Source organism: Mustelus asterias, chromosome 11, assembly GCF_964213995.1.
Source record: "Mustelus asterias chromosome 11, sMusAst1.hap1.1, whole genome shotgun sequence".
In the NCBI taxonomy this organism is placed as follows: Eukaryota; Metazoa; Chordata; class Chondrichthyes; order Carcharhiniformes; family Triakidae; genus Mustelus; species Mustelus asterias.
The window spans coordinates 91305931-91325209 of NC_135811.1; the positions used below are offsets into that span (position 1 = coordinate 91305931).

Genomic DNA, 19279 nt, shown 5'->3' on the forward strand with positions numbered 1-19279 from the left:
AAGGAGCAGCGCTCCGAAAGCTAGTGGCGTTTGCTACCAAATAAACCTGTTGGACTTTAACCTGGTGTTGTTAGACTCCTTACTGTGTTTACCCCAGCCCAACGCCGGCATTTCCACATGATAAATTTTAACTCAGGTTGCTTTCAAAGCATTTGCCAGTAAGCCCTTTAATCAACACTGCAGTATTTGTTCTGCTTACAGATGTCACCACGAAAATTTATTGCTTTTCTCGGGGCCGGGGAAACAAAAGGAGTCAGTTTACTTTGCGTAATCTACTCTCCTAGATATACCAGTCATCCCTGGTTACGGTTGAATTCAGGTTTGTTATACCTCATGGCGACAAGCACTGTCCTGATTGAGCCTCTGTCTAAGCAGTATTCACATAGAGAAAATTGACTTATTTTTCCTCCCAGTTGATCTTTTCATTCTTGTCTCCACAAATTGTGAAGGAAAATCATAACATGCCTTTCGATACACATTATGTCGGCCTTTGATTCATTATCTCCTGGGGCAATGTATTGTGAGCAAGACTAAAAATGATGTATTTCCTGGGCAAACAACAGATGATTAATGTGTTTATCAAGCGGGGCCCATCTCCTGTTTCAATATTCTTCTTACACAACCCTTGCCAACAAAAGACGTTCTCATTTCTGAGGAAGCTCTTCCTTTCCAAATGCTAAATATGTTGAAGCATCGTTGAAATGAACAGTTTAACCATCTCATTATGTTTCATCACAGTGCAAATCGGTAAGCCATGTACAAGTCAAAAGGAACAAAAAGCATAACTATATGCGACTGAACCAAATCCTAATCCTATGTGTTTACCTGTGTAAGGGGAGGTCTAATCAGGGTGTTCAAAATCATGGATTTTCATAGGTGGCAATTTTTACAGAGACAGTCAACTCCAGTCATCCTTGGTGGGCACCAAAATGGCAGGAAAAGGGTCAGGAATCCGGCACATGGCATTGTAATTTTTACTGTAGTCCACCTCTGTTCCCATCCTTGCTGGATTCACAGGTTCAATCACTGGGAATCCGAGAAGCTCGGACTCTTTGTTCTTTATGGTGTAAAACTTGATGCCAGAAAGTATGACTTTTGATCCAAACCTCCGGTGTTTCCAGGTATCCATTACGTTGGGCAAATGCATGAATGCGGACTTCTGAGAGTAATCATGGACCAGATCACTGAGGGACAGCTGGAATGGATTCGAATGGATGATCAGTACGATACCATCATCCTGGGTAAAGACGAGGACTGTCGGAAATATCAGCTCCACAGAGGGAAGCGAGAGTTTCTCGATGCTTTAAAGAGGCAGTTTCCTCAAGAGGAGCAAGCAATAGAGAAATTTATGGAACTTGTAAAGGTAATTTTATCCAACAGATATGGTGGGAGATCCAATTAGGGATGAATAACATTTTGCTTAAAGTAGAATCATAGAATCCCTACAGTGCAGAAGGAGGCCATTTGGCCCATCAAGTCTGCACCGACCACAATCCCATCCAGGCCCTATCCCCAAAACCCCACGTATTTACCCTAGCTAGTCCCCCTGACACTAATGGGCAATTTAGCATGGCCAATCATGTGTCACCCCAAGTGGGTGAAGTTTGAGATTTAAAAGGCCTACTAAGTGAATCAAGTTTAGGACATGGTGGCACATTTCAATGCAAAAGGCCTGACGGGCAAGACAAATTAACTCAGGGCATGGGTGGGTACATGGGACTGGGATATAAAGCAGCCAGCATAATCAAGGGCCCCAGACATACTCTCTTCCACCTTCTTCCATTGGGAAAAAGATATAAATGTCTGAGATCACCAACCGACTCAAGAACAGCTTCTTCCCTGCTGCCATCAGACTTTTGAATGGACCCACCTGATATCAAGTTGATCTTTCTCTACACCCTGTCTTAGACTGTGACACCACATTCTGCACTCTCTCTTTTCCTATTCCCCTTTGTACTCTATGAACGGTATGCTTTGTATAGCGCACAAGAAGCAATACTTTTCACCATATACCTATACGTGTGACCATACTAAATCAAATCAAATAAAATCAACTTCACTTTCCACACAATCTCAGATCTTTGGCCGTTCCCAGCAGAGAGAACAACTTTGCCCCAAAGGCCAGCAACACAGAGTCACCAACCTTCAGCTGCCTTCTCAAATCCTCAGGGCTCCTCTCGTGCTCATTTGGCTCAAAGTCTGCTCCTTGAAGCTCTTTCTTGATTTCAGAGCCTGTTACTCGGCTCATTTCTTCACCAATCTCACTCAAGGGAATTATTTGTGTCCCTTGGCTTGTCCGTTACCCAGGACTCGCATTTGGGAGCTCTCCTTGTCCTTCTCCCGTGTCCTGCTCCTGGGACACCAGCACTTGTGCAACCATTTCCCAGGGGCCTACACAGGAGGACCGAGGTCCATCAGGAATCAAAATTCCCCAGCTCTGAGTTAACAAAGATGTGTTCAGATCTCATCATCAGTTGAGTTTGGTATTAAGACGCACCAAGATATTACTAAATAAAAACATAAAATACTGGATAAAAGCAGCACGGTGACACAGTGGTTAGCACTGCTGCCTCACAATGCCAGGGACCCAAGTTCAATTCTGGCCTTGGGTCACTGTCTGTGTGGAGTTTGCACATTCTCCTCGTGTCTATGTGGGTTTCCTCCGGGTGCCCCAGTTTCCTCGCACACCCCAAAGATGTGCAGGTTAGGTGGATTGGCCATGCTAAATTGTCCCTTAGTGTCCTACGTTGGATAGTCTACGAGGATTAGTGTGGTAAATATGTGGGGTTACGGGGATAGGACCTGGGTCAGATACTCTGTCAAAGAGTCAGTGCATTCCCGATGGGCTGAATGGTCTCCTTCTGCACTGTCGCGATTCTATGATCTCACTTTCATTGAAGTAACTTAAACAAATCTATAAAAACTAAATGGTGCAAACATTTTCTGCGATTTTATCATTTATATTCTGTTTTCCAAAATTATTTAGTTTCAAATGCAGTCAGAAAACAGGTTTGATCCGTCCATCATTCATCCTGAAGATAGCCCTTTGCCGCCATCTGGTGGTCACTCACTATCTTGCAGGATTTCTTAAAAGAAACTTTAGTTGATGGTATATTTTGCTGGTTGTTTCAGAATGCAACATTAAATATAACTACATATACACAATAACTATATATGCAAACATTCACATTTCATATTGTTTGGCATAACATTGCCATTTAAGCCACTATAAGTGATTTATTTCAAAATATTTATGCTGTTTGCAACATGCGCAATTGTGCAAATCAGGAAACTCCTTCAAGCTATATTCATGCACAGTCAAGTAGTTTCACAACACCAGGTTAAAGTCCAGCAGGTTTATTTGATGGCACGAGCTTTCGGAGCACCGCTCCTTCATCAGGTGAGTGCAGGATTTGTTTCACAAACAGGGCATATATAGACACAAACTCAATTACAAGATAATGGTTTGGAATGCGAGTCTAAACAGGTAATCAAGTCTTTACAGGGACAGACAATGTGAGTGGAGAGAGGGTGAAGCACAGGTTAAAGAGATGTGTATTGTCTCCAGCCAGGACAAGAGATGTGTACTGTCTCCAGCCGGGACAGTTAGTGAGATTTTGCAAGCCCAGGCAAGTCGTGGGGGTTACAGATAGTGTGACATGAACCCAAGATAGAATCCCTACAATGCAGAAGGAGGCCATTTGGCCCATCGAGTCTGCACCGACCACAATCCCACCGAGGCCCTACCCCCACATATTTACCCGCTAAGGCCTCTAACCTATGCATCTCAGGATTCTGGGGGAAAATTTTTAACATGGCCAATCAACCTAACCCACACATCTTTGGACTGTGGGAGGAAACCGGTTCACCCGGAGGAAACCCACGCAGACACGAGGAGAATGTGCAAACTCCACACAGATCACGAAGATCCTGGTTGAGACCGTCCTCATGTGTGCGGAACTTGGCTATCAGTCTCTGCTCAGCAACTCTGCGTTGCCGTGTGTCGTGAAGGCTGCCTTGACTTGCCCGAAGATCAGAGGCTGAATGCCCGTGACTGCTGAAGTGTTCCCCAACAGGAAGAGAACACTCCTGCCTGGTGATTGTCGAGCGGTGTTCATTCATCCGTTGTCGTAGCGTCTGCATGGTCTCCCCAATGTACCATGCCTCGGGACATCCTTTCCTGCAGTGGATCAGGTAGACAATGTTGGCCGAGTCGCAAGAGGATGTATTGTGTACCTGGTGGATGGTGTTCTCACATGAGATGATGGCATCCGTGTCGATGATCCGGCACGTCTTGCAGAGGTTGCTGTGGCAGGGTTGTGTGGTGTTGTGGTCACTGTTCTCCTGAAGGCTGGGTAGTTTGCTGCGTACAATTGCCTGTTTGAGGTTGCGCGGTTGTTTGAAGGCAAGTAGTGGGGGTGTGGGGATGGCCTTGGCGAGATGTTTGTCTTCATCGATGACATGTTGAAGGCTCTGGAGAAGATGTCGTAGCTTCTCTGTTCCGGGGATAACCACGGATAACCTCACAATGCTCCACTTCTCCAGCTTCCACCCTAAACATGTTAAAGAAACCATCCCCCACAGACAAGCCTTCCAGATACACAGGATCTGCTCAGATGAGGAGGATTACAACAGACACCTCCAGATGCTGAAAGATGCCCTCGTAAGTACAGGATATGGTGCTCAACTCATCGATCAACAGTTTCGACGCGCCACAGCGAAAAACCGCACCAACCTCAGAAGACAAACACGGGACATGGCGGACAGAGTACCCTTCGTCGTCCAGTACTTCCCCGGAGCGGAGAAGCTACGACATCTTCTCTGGAGACTTCAACATGTCATCGATGAAGACGAACATCTCGAACAATTCTTAATTCCAGATTTCTTTTTATTGAACTCAAATTCCACCATCTGCCGTGGCGGGATTTGAACCCGGGTCCCCAGAATATTAGCTGAGCTTCTGGATTAATAGTCTGGTGATGATGCCACTAGGCCATCACCTCTCATTATTACCCATCCTTAATTGCCCTCGAGAAGGTGGTGGCGAGCCGTCTTCTTGAACCGCTGCACTGGTGTGTCGGTACACCCACAGTGCTGTTGGGAAGGGAGTTCCAGGATTTTGACCCAGCTTCAGTGAGGGAATGGTGATACAGGGCGTGGGTTTACCTGCCATTGAGGCCATGCTCCCGTTGCAGCGAGGTTGGAGAATTTGGCAGCCAGCTAACTCTCCGTTCACTGCGGCGGGACGGAAACATTGGTGGTATGATTCCAGCCATAGTTTCCAAGTCAGGTTGGCGTGTGGCTTGGAGGAGAAGTTGCAGATGATGGGGCTTTCATGCATCAACATGTTCTTTTCGGGTTTGGAAGGTGCTGCCTCAAGCACAATGGGGGTTTTCAAAGCTGTAAAAGAATGCTGATGTTAAGTTTACCCCTTTAAAAGAAATGTGACCTTCAGACTGCTTTTTTGAAAGAATACTCTGAGACGTGAAAATGATACATGAAGGACAGACATATTCTATTCCGCGACTTGTTCAAATTGACAGCTAAAAGAAGCTTGACTTCGGAACAGTGAGGGTATTGCAATTGCACATTCTTTTGGTAACTATTTGAGGAAAAGACCTTTTTAAAATATAGAATTATAGAATCCCTACAGTGCAGAAGGAGGCCATTCGGCCCATTGAGTCTGCACTGACCACAATCCTACCCAGGCCCTATACGCATAACCCCATTCATTTACCTTAGCCAGTCCCCCTGACACCAAGGGGCAATTTAGCATGGCCAAGCCATCTAACCCACACATCTTTGGACTGTGGGAGGAAATTGGAGCACCCGGAGGAAACCCACGCAGACACGGGGAGAATGTGCAAACTCCACACACAGACTGTGACCCAAGCCAGGAATCGAACCCGGGTCCCTGGCGCTGTGAGGGAGCAGTGCTAACCACTGTGCCACCGTGCTGCCCCATCATAAAATGTTCTTTGTAAATCTTTGTAAATCAGTTGAGAGAACACCAAATGGGAACACTGTTGATTGATTTTACAGCGAGTTTCGAAACAAGTACCTCTGATGGCTGTACTGAAAATGATCCCCTTCCCAGTTGCCAAATTCCTCATCAACACCGGCCTTATCCACTGGATCTCCACCATATTTAAGCTGGCGAGCAGAAGCCTTACGGAGGTCATTAATGAAATAACAGAGAACCGGGATCTCCGAGCAGTCTTTTCTTACATGTTTACCGGTAAGAGGAACATTTTTATTTCCTTCGATACTCTTCTCTCCTACTTCCACAGGCAAAACGCCAGCTAAGACCCATATTCAAATGTCTTTCAGCTGCCGATTCAGTTGACGAGCTATGTATTTCAATGTTCCTTGTTTTTATCGTCATTGTCGATGTTTTTATTTGGGGCAGCCATTAAAGAATATTGCTGCACAATTTCATTTGGATTTACTGCTGAAAGTCTCAGAAATGTCCGGGATGATTCTCCCAAAAGTGCTGAATTGGCGGGAATACTGTTCCAGATCATGAGTGTTCTGTCAGTTCAGCTTCTCACCTGAATCTCCGCACTCTGTGCACTGCAGAGGTCCCAGGCGAGAATCTCATTAAAAACCCAGGGGGCTATTCACGCCAGAGTTTGATAGTTCTGGAACTCTGCGCATGCGCAGTGGCCCCAAATTGTCAGTCTCCCCGTTTGCTGACCAGCTCGATCGCTGGCCAGCCCGGGACCCCCACAGCAATTCCCGGGCCAGCCCTGACCTCCACCCCCCCCCCCCCCCCCCCCCCCCAAGCCCGGAGCACCCAAATTCCCAGGCCTGACCCCCCAGCAGTGGCGATGCCCCCCCACCCCCTCCCCCGGGGTCAGACACCTCCGGAGGCAGGCCCCCCCCCCCCAGCTCCCCCCCCCCCCTCTCCCCCCGCCCCAGCCCGCCCCAATCGCTGGTCTCCCTCCATCCCAGACCGATCCCAATGCAGAGTGGCAGCGGGAACCCCCAGCCCCATCACTCACCCCCTAGGCCCCATCACTCACCCCCTTCCCCCGCCCTCTTGGTACTGCCCCATACCCGATGGGCAGTGCCAAGGTGCCCCTGGGCATGGGCACTTTGCGTCTTGGGCAGTGCTGGGGACACAGGCTGGCACTGCCAGGGTGCCCATGCCCAGGGGGCACCACCCCCCCACCGCTCAACCCCCTGGCGGACCCTGATTGTCCCCCCTTTCATTCCGGTGGGGTCTCCTGCTAGTTCCTCGAAGGTGAGGAGCCAGTCGGAACCCCGTCGGAATGAAGTACTCCTGGCAAGGGTGGGAGATTCAATCGGGACTGAAAGGTTCCGATTATTAACTAATATGCATATTTAAAATACATTCAGAAAAGATTTAAATGACTTGCCTGCCTTCCCACTGGTTTCCAGTGTGGTCTGGTCTGCGACTGTTCACCTGCTCTGGGAGATGTGCATGCGTTCCCGAAGCATGCGTAAATCCCTGTTCAAGGCTGCAGACGTGCGTCTCACACCGCAACCTGACAGAAAAGTTGCGGGTCGCAATGGGAGAATCGCGGCCATCGTATCTTTTCCATCGCCCAAGTACTTTGGATGGGATTTTCAGGCCCTTCCCACCGGCAGGACTTTCCAGTCCTGCTGTGGCGGGTACCCCGACAGCAGGGCAAGCAAGCAACACAAATCGCCATTGACTTCAATAGGATAAGGGCCAGTTTCCATGCTGTGAACCTCTATGACTCTATGATAAGGAGATCCCACTGGTGAGCCACCTCCACCGCCGGAAAGCACGCCATGGGTGGGAATGGAAAATAGGCCTTTGTTTCATCGCAGTTTCTTCCTGCTTACGATCCTGGTTTGTAAGTGATTAATGCAAGAAGCTCAACACCATCCCAGATAAAGCCATCCACTTAATCCCCAACTCATTCACCAACCTTCACCATCCCTTCTCACCATCGTTGGCGCTATCTCCAAGATGCACTGCAGCATTTTGCCAAAACCGCTTTAACCAACATTTTATTGTCCATCTGGACTAGTTGCTCCACAGAAGTTATTGGTGAACCACCTTCTTGAATCACTGCAGTCCATGGTGCTCCCATCATGTTGTTCATTAAGAGTTCCAGAATTTTGTCCCAGCAATAGCAAAGCAACAATGACACATTTTCAAGTCAAAATGGCGTGTGACACAGAGGGGGGGAAGCTGTAGCAGTGGTGATCCTGTACACCAAGATTCTACCCTCCTAACTGGTAGAGATCACGGGTTTTAGAGGTCCCTGTTGAAGGAATCTTGGGGAGTTATTACAGTGAAGCTTCTAGATAGTATCCACCATACCAACTTCACACCAATATTGGAGATATTGAACTGGCTGCTGATCAAACGGACATGCGTTATCCTGGATGGTGTTGAGCTTCTTCAGTTTTTTGGAGCTGCACTCACCCAGGCAAGAGGAGAGTATTCCATCCTGACTTGCGCCTTGGACAGTCTTTGGAGAGTCAGGAGGTGAGTTGCTTTCTGCAGAATTCCCAACCTCTGATCTGACCTGGGAGCCACAGTATTTATGTGGCTAGTCCAATTCAATTTCTGGTCAATGATAACCCCCCCAGGATGCTGATAGTGGGGGATTTGACAGTGCTAATCCCACTGACTCAAGGGAGATGGTTAAATTCACTCATCTTGGCTATGGTCATTGCAATAATAGACTCATAGAATCTCTACAATGCAGAAGAAGGCCATTTGGCCTATCAAGTCTGCACTGGCTCTCTCTGACAGAGCACCTTACCCAGACCCTATCCCCATAACCCCATGTATTCACCCCGTTAATTCCCCCTAACCCCTACACACCTTGGGATGCTAAGGGCAATTGACTATGGCCAATCAATCTAACCTGCACATCTTTGGAGTGTGGGAGGAAACCAGAGCACCGAGAGGAAACCCACGCAGACATGGGGAGAACATGCAAACCCCACACAGGCAGTTACCCAAGCCGGGAATCGAACCCGGGTCCCTAGCACTGTGAGGCAGCAGTGCTAACCACTGTGCTACCATGTCATCCCATGACGTGCAAGTTCAATAAGCTGAAACAGCGCACAATTTAACACAGGATTGCATGGAAGCCATTATGAAATGTTGATCACAGAAACATGGAAATGACTGCATGAGTAATGTATAGATGGTATAAATAATTGTTCTTTATTATATTGTAATTGGCCTAAAAAGACATGTACAGGAGTGTTTGAAAATTAAAAAAATAAAATTCTGTTTGGTCCATTAGGTGTTGCTCCCAAAGATACCAGCTTCGTTATGAATGCACTATTGGTCCATCACTATAAGCGTGGAGCGTGGTATCCAAAAGGAGGGGCCAGCGAGATCGCCTTCCATATTGTCCCAGTCATCCAGAGGGCTGGTGGGGCAGTTCTTGTGCGTGCACCTGTTCAACGGATATTGGTAAACAAAAATGGGGAAGCCTTTGGTGAGTTTAAATTTCACAAAGCTTTTCTTTGCTATATCCTCAATTCATGGAAACATAAAAAATAGGAGGAGTAGCCCATTCGGCCCTTCATGCCTACTCTGTCATTCATTTTGATCAAATTCAATATCCTGATCCCTCCTCCCCGCCCCCGCCCCCTACCATATCCCTTGGTCCCTTTAGCCCCAAGAGCTATATCTAATTTCTTCTTGAAATCACACAACATTTTGGCCTCAACTACATTCTGTGGTAGTAAATTCCACACATTCACCACCCTCTGGGTGAAGAAATTTCTCCTCACCTCAGTTCTAAAAGGTTTACCCCTTATCCTCAAACTATGACCCCTGGTTCTGGACTCCCCCACTATTGGGAACGTTTTTTCTGAATCTACCCTGTCTAACCCTGTTAGAATTTTATAAATTTCTATGAGATCCCCTTTTACTCCAGTGAATATAATCCTAACCGATTTAATCTCTCCTCACATGACAGACCTGCCATCCCAGGAATCAGCCTGCTAAACCTTTGCTGTACTCCCTCTACAGCAGTATGTGGGCATATGCATGGCAGATGCAGTATAATGTGGATAAATGTGAGGTTATCCACTTTGGTAGCAATAATAGGAAGACAGATTATTACTTGCTCAGATAAGGACACCAGAACTGCACATAATACTCCAAGTGTGGCCTCACCAACACCCTATACAATTGCAGCAAAGCATCCCTATCCCTATACTCAAATCCTCTCGCTATGAAGGCCAACATACCATTTGCCTTTTTTACTGCCTGCTGTACCTGCGTGTTTACTTTCTGTAACTAATGCATGAAGTCTCCAAGGTTTCGCTGAATATCCACCTCTCTCAATTTACACCCATTCGAGTAATAATCTGTTTTCCTATTATTGCTACCAAAGTGGAAAACCTCACAAGATGAGGAAGCAGGCTGCACCTCAAGATGGAAACATTCTCTCTCCAACCCTTTAACTTCAAAATTCCCTCAGCAGAAGGGCCACTATTGTGGAGGGAAAATCCCTTCACAGGTCGGCCTGAGGCTGGAGCTAAAGCCAGGCATGGGGCAAGGGCATCAAAACCTGTCTGGGGCACTGGTCCCCACCTCCACTGGGAGCCCTTCCTGCCCTAACTACCCCCACCCCCCTCCCCTCTCAACACAGAGTTCATCTGTTCCCCAGCACCTGTGAGGACCTCAGGGCCAAATAGAAGCTTTCATTCAGCCTCTTAATAGGCCTTTACAGGGCCCTAATTGGTTACCTGGTGTTGATTGGAAATTGGCCCATGGACAGATGATACCATCAAATTGGAATGCCAGTTGACAGCACAAAACTCCATGCCCCCTACCACCCTTCCTCTTCAACCCAATCAGGGCCTAAAAATTCAGGCCCCATTAAACTCATGGTCCCAGTTTAACTAACGGTTGAAGCAATTCATCCTGACAAGATTGAAGTTTGTTCGCATCAACAATCTAGCTAATTTGTGTCAGGAATTTTGAGCGAATGAAGTTTGGAAATGGGAACTCCCAGGCTATTCATCACTTGAAAGCCCAAACATTTAATTTTAGGAGAAATAGGATAAACTCAACGGCCGGAATTTTACCGCCCCACCCACCACGGAAATCGGAGCGGGCGAGGGGCGGATCATGGAAAGGTCTGTTGACCTCCGGTGGGATTTTATGGTTCCAGGATGAGCAAGGCTGTAAAATCCCACCCAATGCGTTTGCTTAAATATTTTTTATGACGTGGATTGGGTGCACTTGAAACTTCTTCATGGTAAAACATTGATATTTCTCCTTGTAGGAGTGTCTGTAAATAAAGGACAGGAGGAGGTGTATATATTCGCCCCTACAGTGATTTCTGATGCTGGAATATTCAACACTTACGAACATCTTTTACCAAAAGAAATTCAAGCTCAACCTGGTAGGAGCTTTATCAAATAGACAACATATCTTATTGGTATGAACTTCAGGAGTGTTCCTGCATTAACACCATTGATATATTATAGCTTCAAGCACACAGGATTGTTAAATAACTGATCTTTATTGGCCGTGTATCGCTGGTTATAAATAACACCCTGTTCCTGTGTCTCAATGAGAATCTTATACGACTTCATTGGGAAAGAGCTGTGTCAGTATTATTGAAGATACCAAGACAGATTACAATACCTCTGTGACTTAAGATGCCACATGTTATTTTGAAATTTACTCATTCACTGGATGACAGACGAGGGCATTGCTGGCTGGACAACATTTATGGGGCGACCAGACCCATTTCATTGGGCATTTAAGAGTCAACCACGTTGCTGTCTGTCTGGAGTCACATGTAGGCCAGACAAGGTCAGATCTGACAGATATTAGTGAACCAGATGTTTTTCACAACAATCATAGAATCATAGAATCCCTACAGTGCAGAAGGAGGCCATTCAGTCCATTGAGTCTGCACCGACTCTCCAGAAGGGCATCTTATCCGGGCCCATCTCCTGCCCTATTCCCGTAACCCCACGCATATTTCCTGTTGATCCCCCCAGCCACACACGGTGGCTGGTACAGTAGCACAGTGGTTAGCACTGCTGCCTCACAGTGCCAGGGACCCGGGTTTGATTCCCGGCTTTCGTCACTGTGCGGAGTCTACATGTTCTCCCCGTGTCTGCATGGGTTTCCTCTGGGTGTTCGGTTTCCTCCCACAATCCAAAAGACGTGCTGGTTAGGTGCACTGGCCATGCTAAATTCTCCCTCAGTGTACCCGAACAGGTGCTGGAGTGTGGAAACTAGGGGAATTTCAGAGTAACTTCATTGCAGTGTGAATGTAAGTCTACTTGTGACACTAATAAATAAACTTTAAACATCTGTGGAATCTAAGGGGCAATTTAGCATGGCCAATTCACTTAACCTGCACATCTTGGGCTGTGGGAGGAAACCGGAGCACCGAAGGAAACCCAGGCAGGCACAGGGAGAATGTACTAACTCCACACAGACAGTCATCCAAGAGCAGGATTGAACCCAGGTCCCTGACGCTGTGAGGCAGCAGTGCTAACCATTGTGCCATCCCATGGTTTTATCATCATCATTCGACTTTTATTGAATATTATTGAAAGCATCTTTTTATTGAATTCAAATTTCACCATCTGCTATGGTGGAATTTGAATTCAGGTCCCTCCCCAGAGCATTTTCCTGGGTCACTGGATTGTTAGTCCAGTGACAATTACACTACACCACTACTTCCCCAATTTCTCCCATTCTTTACATAAATAGGTGAAATGTGTATGGTTTGCCATGAGTTAGCACAGAGCTGTGATAATACTGACCAGTATTTCTTTCCATGCAGCCATTCGATCCCAGCTTGACATGGTCCAGCACAGCATGGGATCACTTCTTGTCTTCGTTGGTCTCAAAGGTACAACAGAAGACTTAGGATTGAAGACAACCAATTACTGGATTTATCGAAGCAACAACCTGGATGAGCTGTAAGTCAATCTCAATACCGTCAGTTAAATGTTACACAAGGTGAGGGGGCGCGCCAGTGATGGCGAATGGAATATATTTCTGCTGTTGTAGATTGAGGCATACAAATCGACCTTTAAAGCCTTGGAAAATCCCTCCAAAAATGGGGGTCAACTTATATTCAGTATAACATGTGACCTATTGATGTTGGTGTTTGGTGGTCGCCATATTGAACTGTGAAGAAAAATAACACCAGTCATTCCAATTTTAAAAGTGACATAATTATTGAATAAATTAATTCTACAAACATGCCTTTAACCACAATTAAAACATTATAAAAACAGTCAAATTCATTGGCATTCAACACAAAGCATTCATCAAATTCATCCTGAGTCACTTTGAATCATAGAATACCTACATTACAGAAGGAGGCCATTTGGCCCATCAAGACTACACTGACAACAATCTCACCCAGACTCTAACCCCATAACCCCACGTATTCCCCTAGTTCCCCTGAACTAAGGGTCAACTTAGCACGGCCAATCAACCTAACCCGTACATCTTTGGAGTGTGGGAGGAAACCAGAGCACCTGGAGAAAACCCACACAGCCATGGGGAGAAGGTGCAAACTCCGCACAGTCACCCAAGGCCGGAACTGAACCTGGGGGTCCCTGGCGCTGTGGGGAGGCGGTGCTAACCACTGTGCCACTGTACCAGCCTTTGGCCATGGCATTATCATAAGAATCTCATTCTGGATCAGATTTCAGTTTCAGAATCAATCCTCCACAACAAATCACCTTCCTCTCCATCCATTCAATTGGATATTTGACATTGCTTGAGTGATCTGATGATAATTTGTGCTTTAATAGCATTACGCCATTTGATGAGTAAGCTGCACAAAACACCAATTTGTGGAGTGCTCATATTTCCACTCTTTGTGAAGATTCTTTTCTCCATCAACCACCCACCTATTCCGTTTGGTGCGAACATGACACTTGAATGGCTTGTTGAGGCACACAATGAAAATCCCCTAGTCACCACACGCTCTGACACCTGTTCAGGTACACCGAGGGAAAATTTAGCATGGCCAATGCACCTAACCAGCACATCTTACTGACTGTGAGAGGAAACGGGAGCACCCGGAGGAAACCCACATAGACACGGGGAGAATGTGCAGACTCCACACAGACAGTGACCCAGCCAGGAATCGAACCCAGGTCCCTGGTGCTGTGAGGCAGCAGTGCTAACCACTGTGCCATCGTGCCGCTCTTTATCTGTAGCCTTTAGCTTGAATCCAGTACTTCATGCTTTTTGCTGGAGAACCCATTTCTGTTTGTTGTTCATCTGCTCTGTGTGGCCATGTCTTAAACTCCCATGCATCTTCTTGGACCACTACCCCTATTGCTTGTTTACTCCCATGCGCCAATTTATATGGCAAATAAAATAAGCATTTCCAAGTGAAAACATGAGGTGAGCTCCCAATTAAAGTATAGTATATCTTAACAGAAAAGTGGCACCTGCGTTAACTCCAGGTGTAGGCTTCAATGAATTCTGGCACTAAAAGAATGGGGTCATCTTATCTGACAGGTCAATTTATTTTTGCCATGATCTATGAGGAGGTGATGGCCTAGTGGTATTATCGCTAAACTATTAATCCAGAAACTCAGCTAATGTTCTGGGGACAGGGATTCGAATCCTTCCACAGCAGGTGTTGGAATTTGAAAGCAACGTAAAATATCTGGAATTAAGAATCTACTGATGACCATGAAATCATGGTCAATTGTCGGAAAAGCTCATCTGGTTCACTAATGTCCTTTAGGGAAGGAAATCTGCAGTCCTTACCTGGTCTGGCCTACATGTGACTCCAGAGCCACAGCAATGTGGTTGATCTCAACTTCCCTCGGGCAACTAGGGATGGGCAATAAATGCTGGTAAGCCAGCGACGCCCATGTCCTACAAATGAATTTTTTAAAAATTGCACCCAATGTTGCCATCAAAATGCCCAGATCAGTTAAAGCATGGCTTGTACAGAAAAAGTTTTGCCATTATACCCCCAGCTCCAGTAGAGTAATCATCACTTTCAGTTTCAGTTTCAAAATCCATGACTGCTGAGATATGAGCAGTTCTATATACAGATAATGCACATCCAGTACAGACTGGGTAAGATTAGCACTCACCCCATTCACTCGCCATCTTTATAATCCCGAGAGTTAGGAGATATCCATCCCCATCAGCTTCTCTTGAACCAAATTTCCACTGTGAAAGGATCCTTCAAATCCTTTGCATCAAGTCACATTTTCCTTCAATCCACTTGTGTTACCAGCTTGGATTGCCTTGCTTTCTTCCTTTATTGGTGTTTCATTATTTGAATCAGACTGTTTCTAATTTTTTTGTTCCTCATCCAACCTTCTTCATCCACCGTGGGCAACATGGTGGCACAGTGATTAGCACTGCTGCCTCACAGCTCCAGGGACCTGGGTTCTATTTCCGGCTTGGGTCACTGTCTGCGTGGGGTTTGCATGTTCTCCCCGTGTCTGCGTGTGTTTCCTGTGGGTGTTCTGGTTTCCACTCACAGTCCTAAGATGTGCGGGTTAGGTTGATTGGCCATGTTAAATTAACCCTAGTGACAGGGGATGTGTAGGTTAGAGGGATTAGCGAGGTAAATATGTGGGGTTACGCGGATAGGGCCTGGGTGGGATTGTTGTCGATGTAGGCTCGTTGGGCCAATTGGCCTCCTTCTGCACTATAGGGATTCTATGATTCTTTTGGGTCCTGCTTCAATTATATTATTTTCCACCACTCTTTTTCTTGATATACCAAGTTAATTCAAGGTCCAGTTCCATATCTGAGAGAGAAGTTAACCAAGCCATTAAATCTGTAGTGTGCCCAACAAAAAAAAATCCAACAGAGAAAGTGGTGATGTCATGTCACTATAGACCTAAGACAGGTCCAGACTAATTTTAAGAATGGAGGCTCAACAATATATTCTCAAATATAACCATAAATCTAATGCACAGTCTTGGCGAGGACTAATGATGTGGATGTAATCAGTCAAAGGGTAATATCAGAGAATCACAGAATTGTTACGGTGCGATAGGAGGCCATTTGGCCCATTGCGTCTGCAGCATGCCCTCCAAACGGCCATTATGATTTAGTGCCATTCTCCTGCCTTTTCCCCCTAACCCTGCACATTGTTTCTGTTCAAATATTCATCAAATGCTCTCTTGAATGCCTTGATTGAACCTGCCTCCACCACGCTTCCAGGTAGTGCATTTCAGACCTGAACAACTCGCGGTGTGAAAAAGCTTTTTCTCACATCACATTTGCTTCCTTTGCAAATCTCCTTAAATCTGTGCTGTCTCATTCTCAATCCTTTTATGAAGGGGAACAGTTTCTCCCTCCCTATCTGTCCAGCCCCCGCATGATTTTGAACACCTCCATCAAAACTCCACTTAACCTTCTTCTCTCCGAGGAGAACAATCCCAGTCTCTCCGATCTATCCTCATAACTGAAGTTTCTCATCCCTGGAACCATTTTTGTAAACCTCTTCTGCACGCTCTCCAATGAGTCCAATTCCTTCCTAAAGTGTGGCACTCAGAACTATACCCAGTATTTCAGCTGAAATCTAACTGGTATCTTATACAAGTTCAGCATAACCTCCTTGCTCTTGTACTCCTTTTGATATATATGATCAAATTATATAACAAGTGGATGCATATGTCCCACTGATTGATCTTCATGTTGACTGCAGCAATATTAAAGTAAAGTTATTAGTCACAAGTAGGCTTACATTAACACTGCAATGAGGTTACTGTGAAATTCCCCTAGTCGCCACACTCCAGCGCCTGTTCGGGTCAATGCACCTAACCAGCACATCTTTCAGAACGCGGGAGGAAACTGGAGCACCCGGAGGAAACCCACGCAGACACGGGGAGAACGTGCAAACTCCACACAGACAGTGACCCAAGCCGGGAATCGAACCCGGGTCCCTGGTGCTGTGAAGCAGCAGTGCTAACCACTGTGCCACTATGCCACCCCAAAACAAATCTGCATACATTATGAATTCACCTCAATTATTATTTGTCAATTGCAGCGATAGTGCTTCAGGATAAATAAGTTCTTACGGGACACGACACAGTAGCTTTCCATCAGCTGCAGGCTAATCAATTAATAGTTAATTAACAATTGGACATTTGCCTTGTAGCCTCTTTCCAATTAGACTTAAGCAATGTCCATTGGTAATAAAATCAATACCCAGCCCTTATTAGGAAAGAAGTAATAGTGAATTGAAGAAAATGTGTGTCAGACTTGCTCATGTCAGCATTGTTACTAACCTTTCTGAATATCAGAAAACGTTCCAAAAATCATTCTTCTAAAAGCTGGGGAGGGAACTTAAGGGAATGGGTGTCTGGGGAGAATAACTGCTGCATGTGTTTCCTTCAGCTAAGTGCTTTGTTTCAGAATGAACTACACAATTTCTGCAACCAGAGAGGAATTTATGGAATCAATTCCAATGTTATTTGTTACCTTTCCATCAGCGAAGGATTTCACCTGGAAGGAGCGATATCCAGGTAACAACAGATTTCACCCAGAATGCCCAAAATCATTATGTCGTCAGCCAACTTATTATTAAATTTGTGTTGTAGGTTTTTTTCATGGCGCAATATTTTTATAGTCGTGAAAGATAAACATTTCATTTCCTGTTGTTTTGTCCCTTTCTCCTTCCTGGATTGGACTTCTGTTGAGGTACAGTACCACTGATGCCTTTTTCCTGCATATAGCTTCAGAAGAAGTTCAATTTTGCGCTCAGAGGTAGTGAACTGTAGTTGGTAAATTATCAGAGCAAATACACCACCATCTAAGTAGTTTAATTAACAAAGGATCTAAACAGTATGCCATGTTCAATTAGCTGCTTGTCTGTCTGCTTGAGCGGTACTGCTACAGGTTGTTCTTCATGAACTTACTCAAGTGCCTATAAGCCTACACAGCGAGGCTCAGCAAGCTATTTGAAAGTGGAGGACATCACAATTGAGCTAGAATGTTCCCCATATCCATAAAAGCTGTAGATGTTACCAGATAGCTATCAAGGGCAGGACTCCTAGTTATGTTATTTCCCTAGTTCAGCATCTCTGAGGCTAACTCGAGTGATCCCTTGGCACCCTGGATGGTATTCGCTCATTTAACACAAGTTTGTAACTCAAACCTGGGACCTAATGATCACGATGGCACAGTGGTTCGCACTGCTGCCTTACAGCACCAGGGACTCAGGTTTAATTCCAGCCTTGGATGACCGTGTGGAGTTTGCACGTTCTCTCCGTGTCAGCGTGGGTTTCCTCTGGCTGCTCCGGTTTCCTCCCACAGTCCAAAGATGTGCAAGCTAGCTGGATTGACCATGCTAAATTGTCCCTTAGTGTCCCAAGATGTGTAGGTTAGATGGATTAGTCATGGGAAATGTATGGAGTTACAGGGATAGGACAGGATGGATCTGGGTAAGATGCGCTGTCATAGAGTCGGTGCAGACTCAGTGGGCTGAATGGCCTCCTTCTGTGCTGTGGGGATTCCATGAAATGGCTCACTTACACAAATACTTCACCAAGTGCGCATTGTTGTATTGATCTTTAGGCATATTTTTCAAAAGTAGAGTGCTGTATGTTAATGGAACATATGCAGTACTTCAAGGTTAACAAGGTTTGGGCCCAACCCATTGAATCTTTCCTCATAAGGTATCCCCTTCATCACAGGAATCAGTCAAGTGAACCTTTTCTGAACTGCTTCTAATGCAATTATAGGAGAACAATGCTGTATACAGTCCAAATGTGGTCTCACCACTGCCCTGTACATGTTCCTACTTTTATACTTGATTCAATTGCTGCACCTGCATTCCTACTTTTTGTGATTCATGTACCAAGACACCCAGATCCCTCCGTACCAAAAAACCATAAAACCATAAGACATAGGAGCAGAATTAGGCCACTTGGCCCATTGAGTCCACTCTGCCATTCAATCATGGCTGATATTTTCTCATCCCCATTCCCCTGCCTTTTTCCCTTAACCCCTGATCCCTTGAGTTTTTTGAGTATCACTGAGTTTTTGTTAAATTTTTTACTCCATCCTTGAAGTTACAAAGCCAATGCTCAGAGTGGATCGGGCAAACCCAAATCCATTCCTTGCTTGTACCAAAAACCAAATTCAAATTTCAATTGAATCCAATTCATTGTTTTTACACAGTGGGTGGTGGGTGCCTGGAACTCGCTGCCGGGGGAGGTAGTGGAAGCAGATACAATAGTGAGTTTTAAGGGGCGTCTGGACAAATACAGGAATAGGATGGGAATAGAGGGATATGATTCCCGCAAGAGTACGTGATTTTAGTTCAGTCTG

General features: G+C 45.7%; 1 protein-coding gene across 1 annotated transcript in view; it reads left to right on the forward strand.

The window, feature by feature from the left end:
* The window catches only part of LOC144500278 (all-trans-retinol 13,14-reductase-like), a 49315-nt gene that overhangs the window by 17692 nt on the left and 12344 nt on the right, over window positions 1–19279 (forward strand). Inside the window, exons 3-8 of the mRNA XM_078222954.1 lie at window positions 1122–1363; window positions 6043–6238; window positions 9261–9458; window positions 11262–11381; window positions 12786–12924; window positions 17363–17472. Coding sequence (XP_078079080.1) covers window positions 1122–1363; window positions 6043–6238; window positions 9261–9458; window positions 11262–11381; window positions 12786–12924; window positions 17363–17472 — 1005 coding nt within the window. The remainder of the gene's footprint in view (window positions 1–1121; window positions 1364–6042; window positions 6239–9260; window positions 9459–11261; window positions 11382–12785; window positions 12925–17362; window positions 17473–19279) is intronic.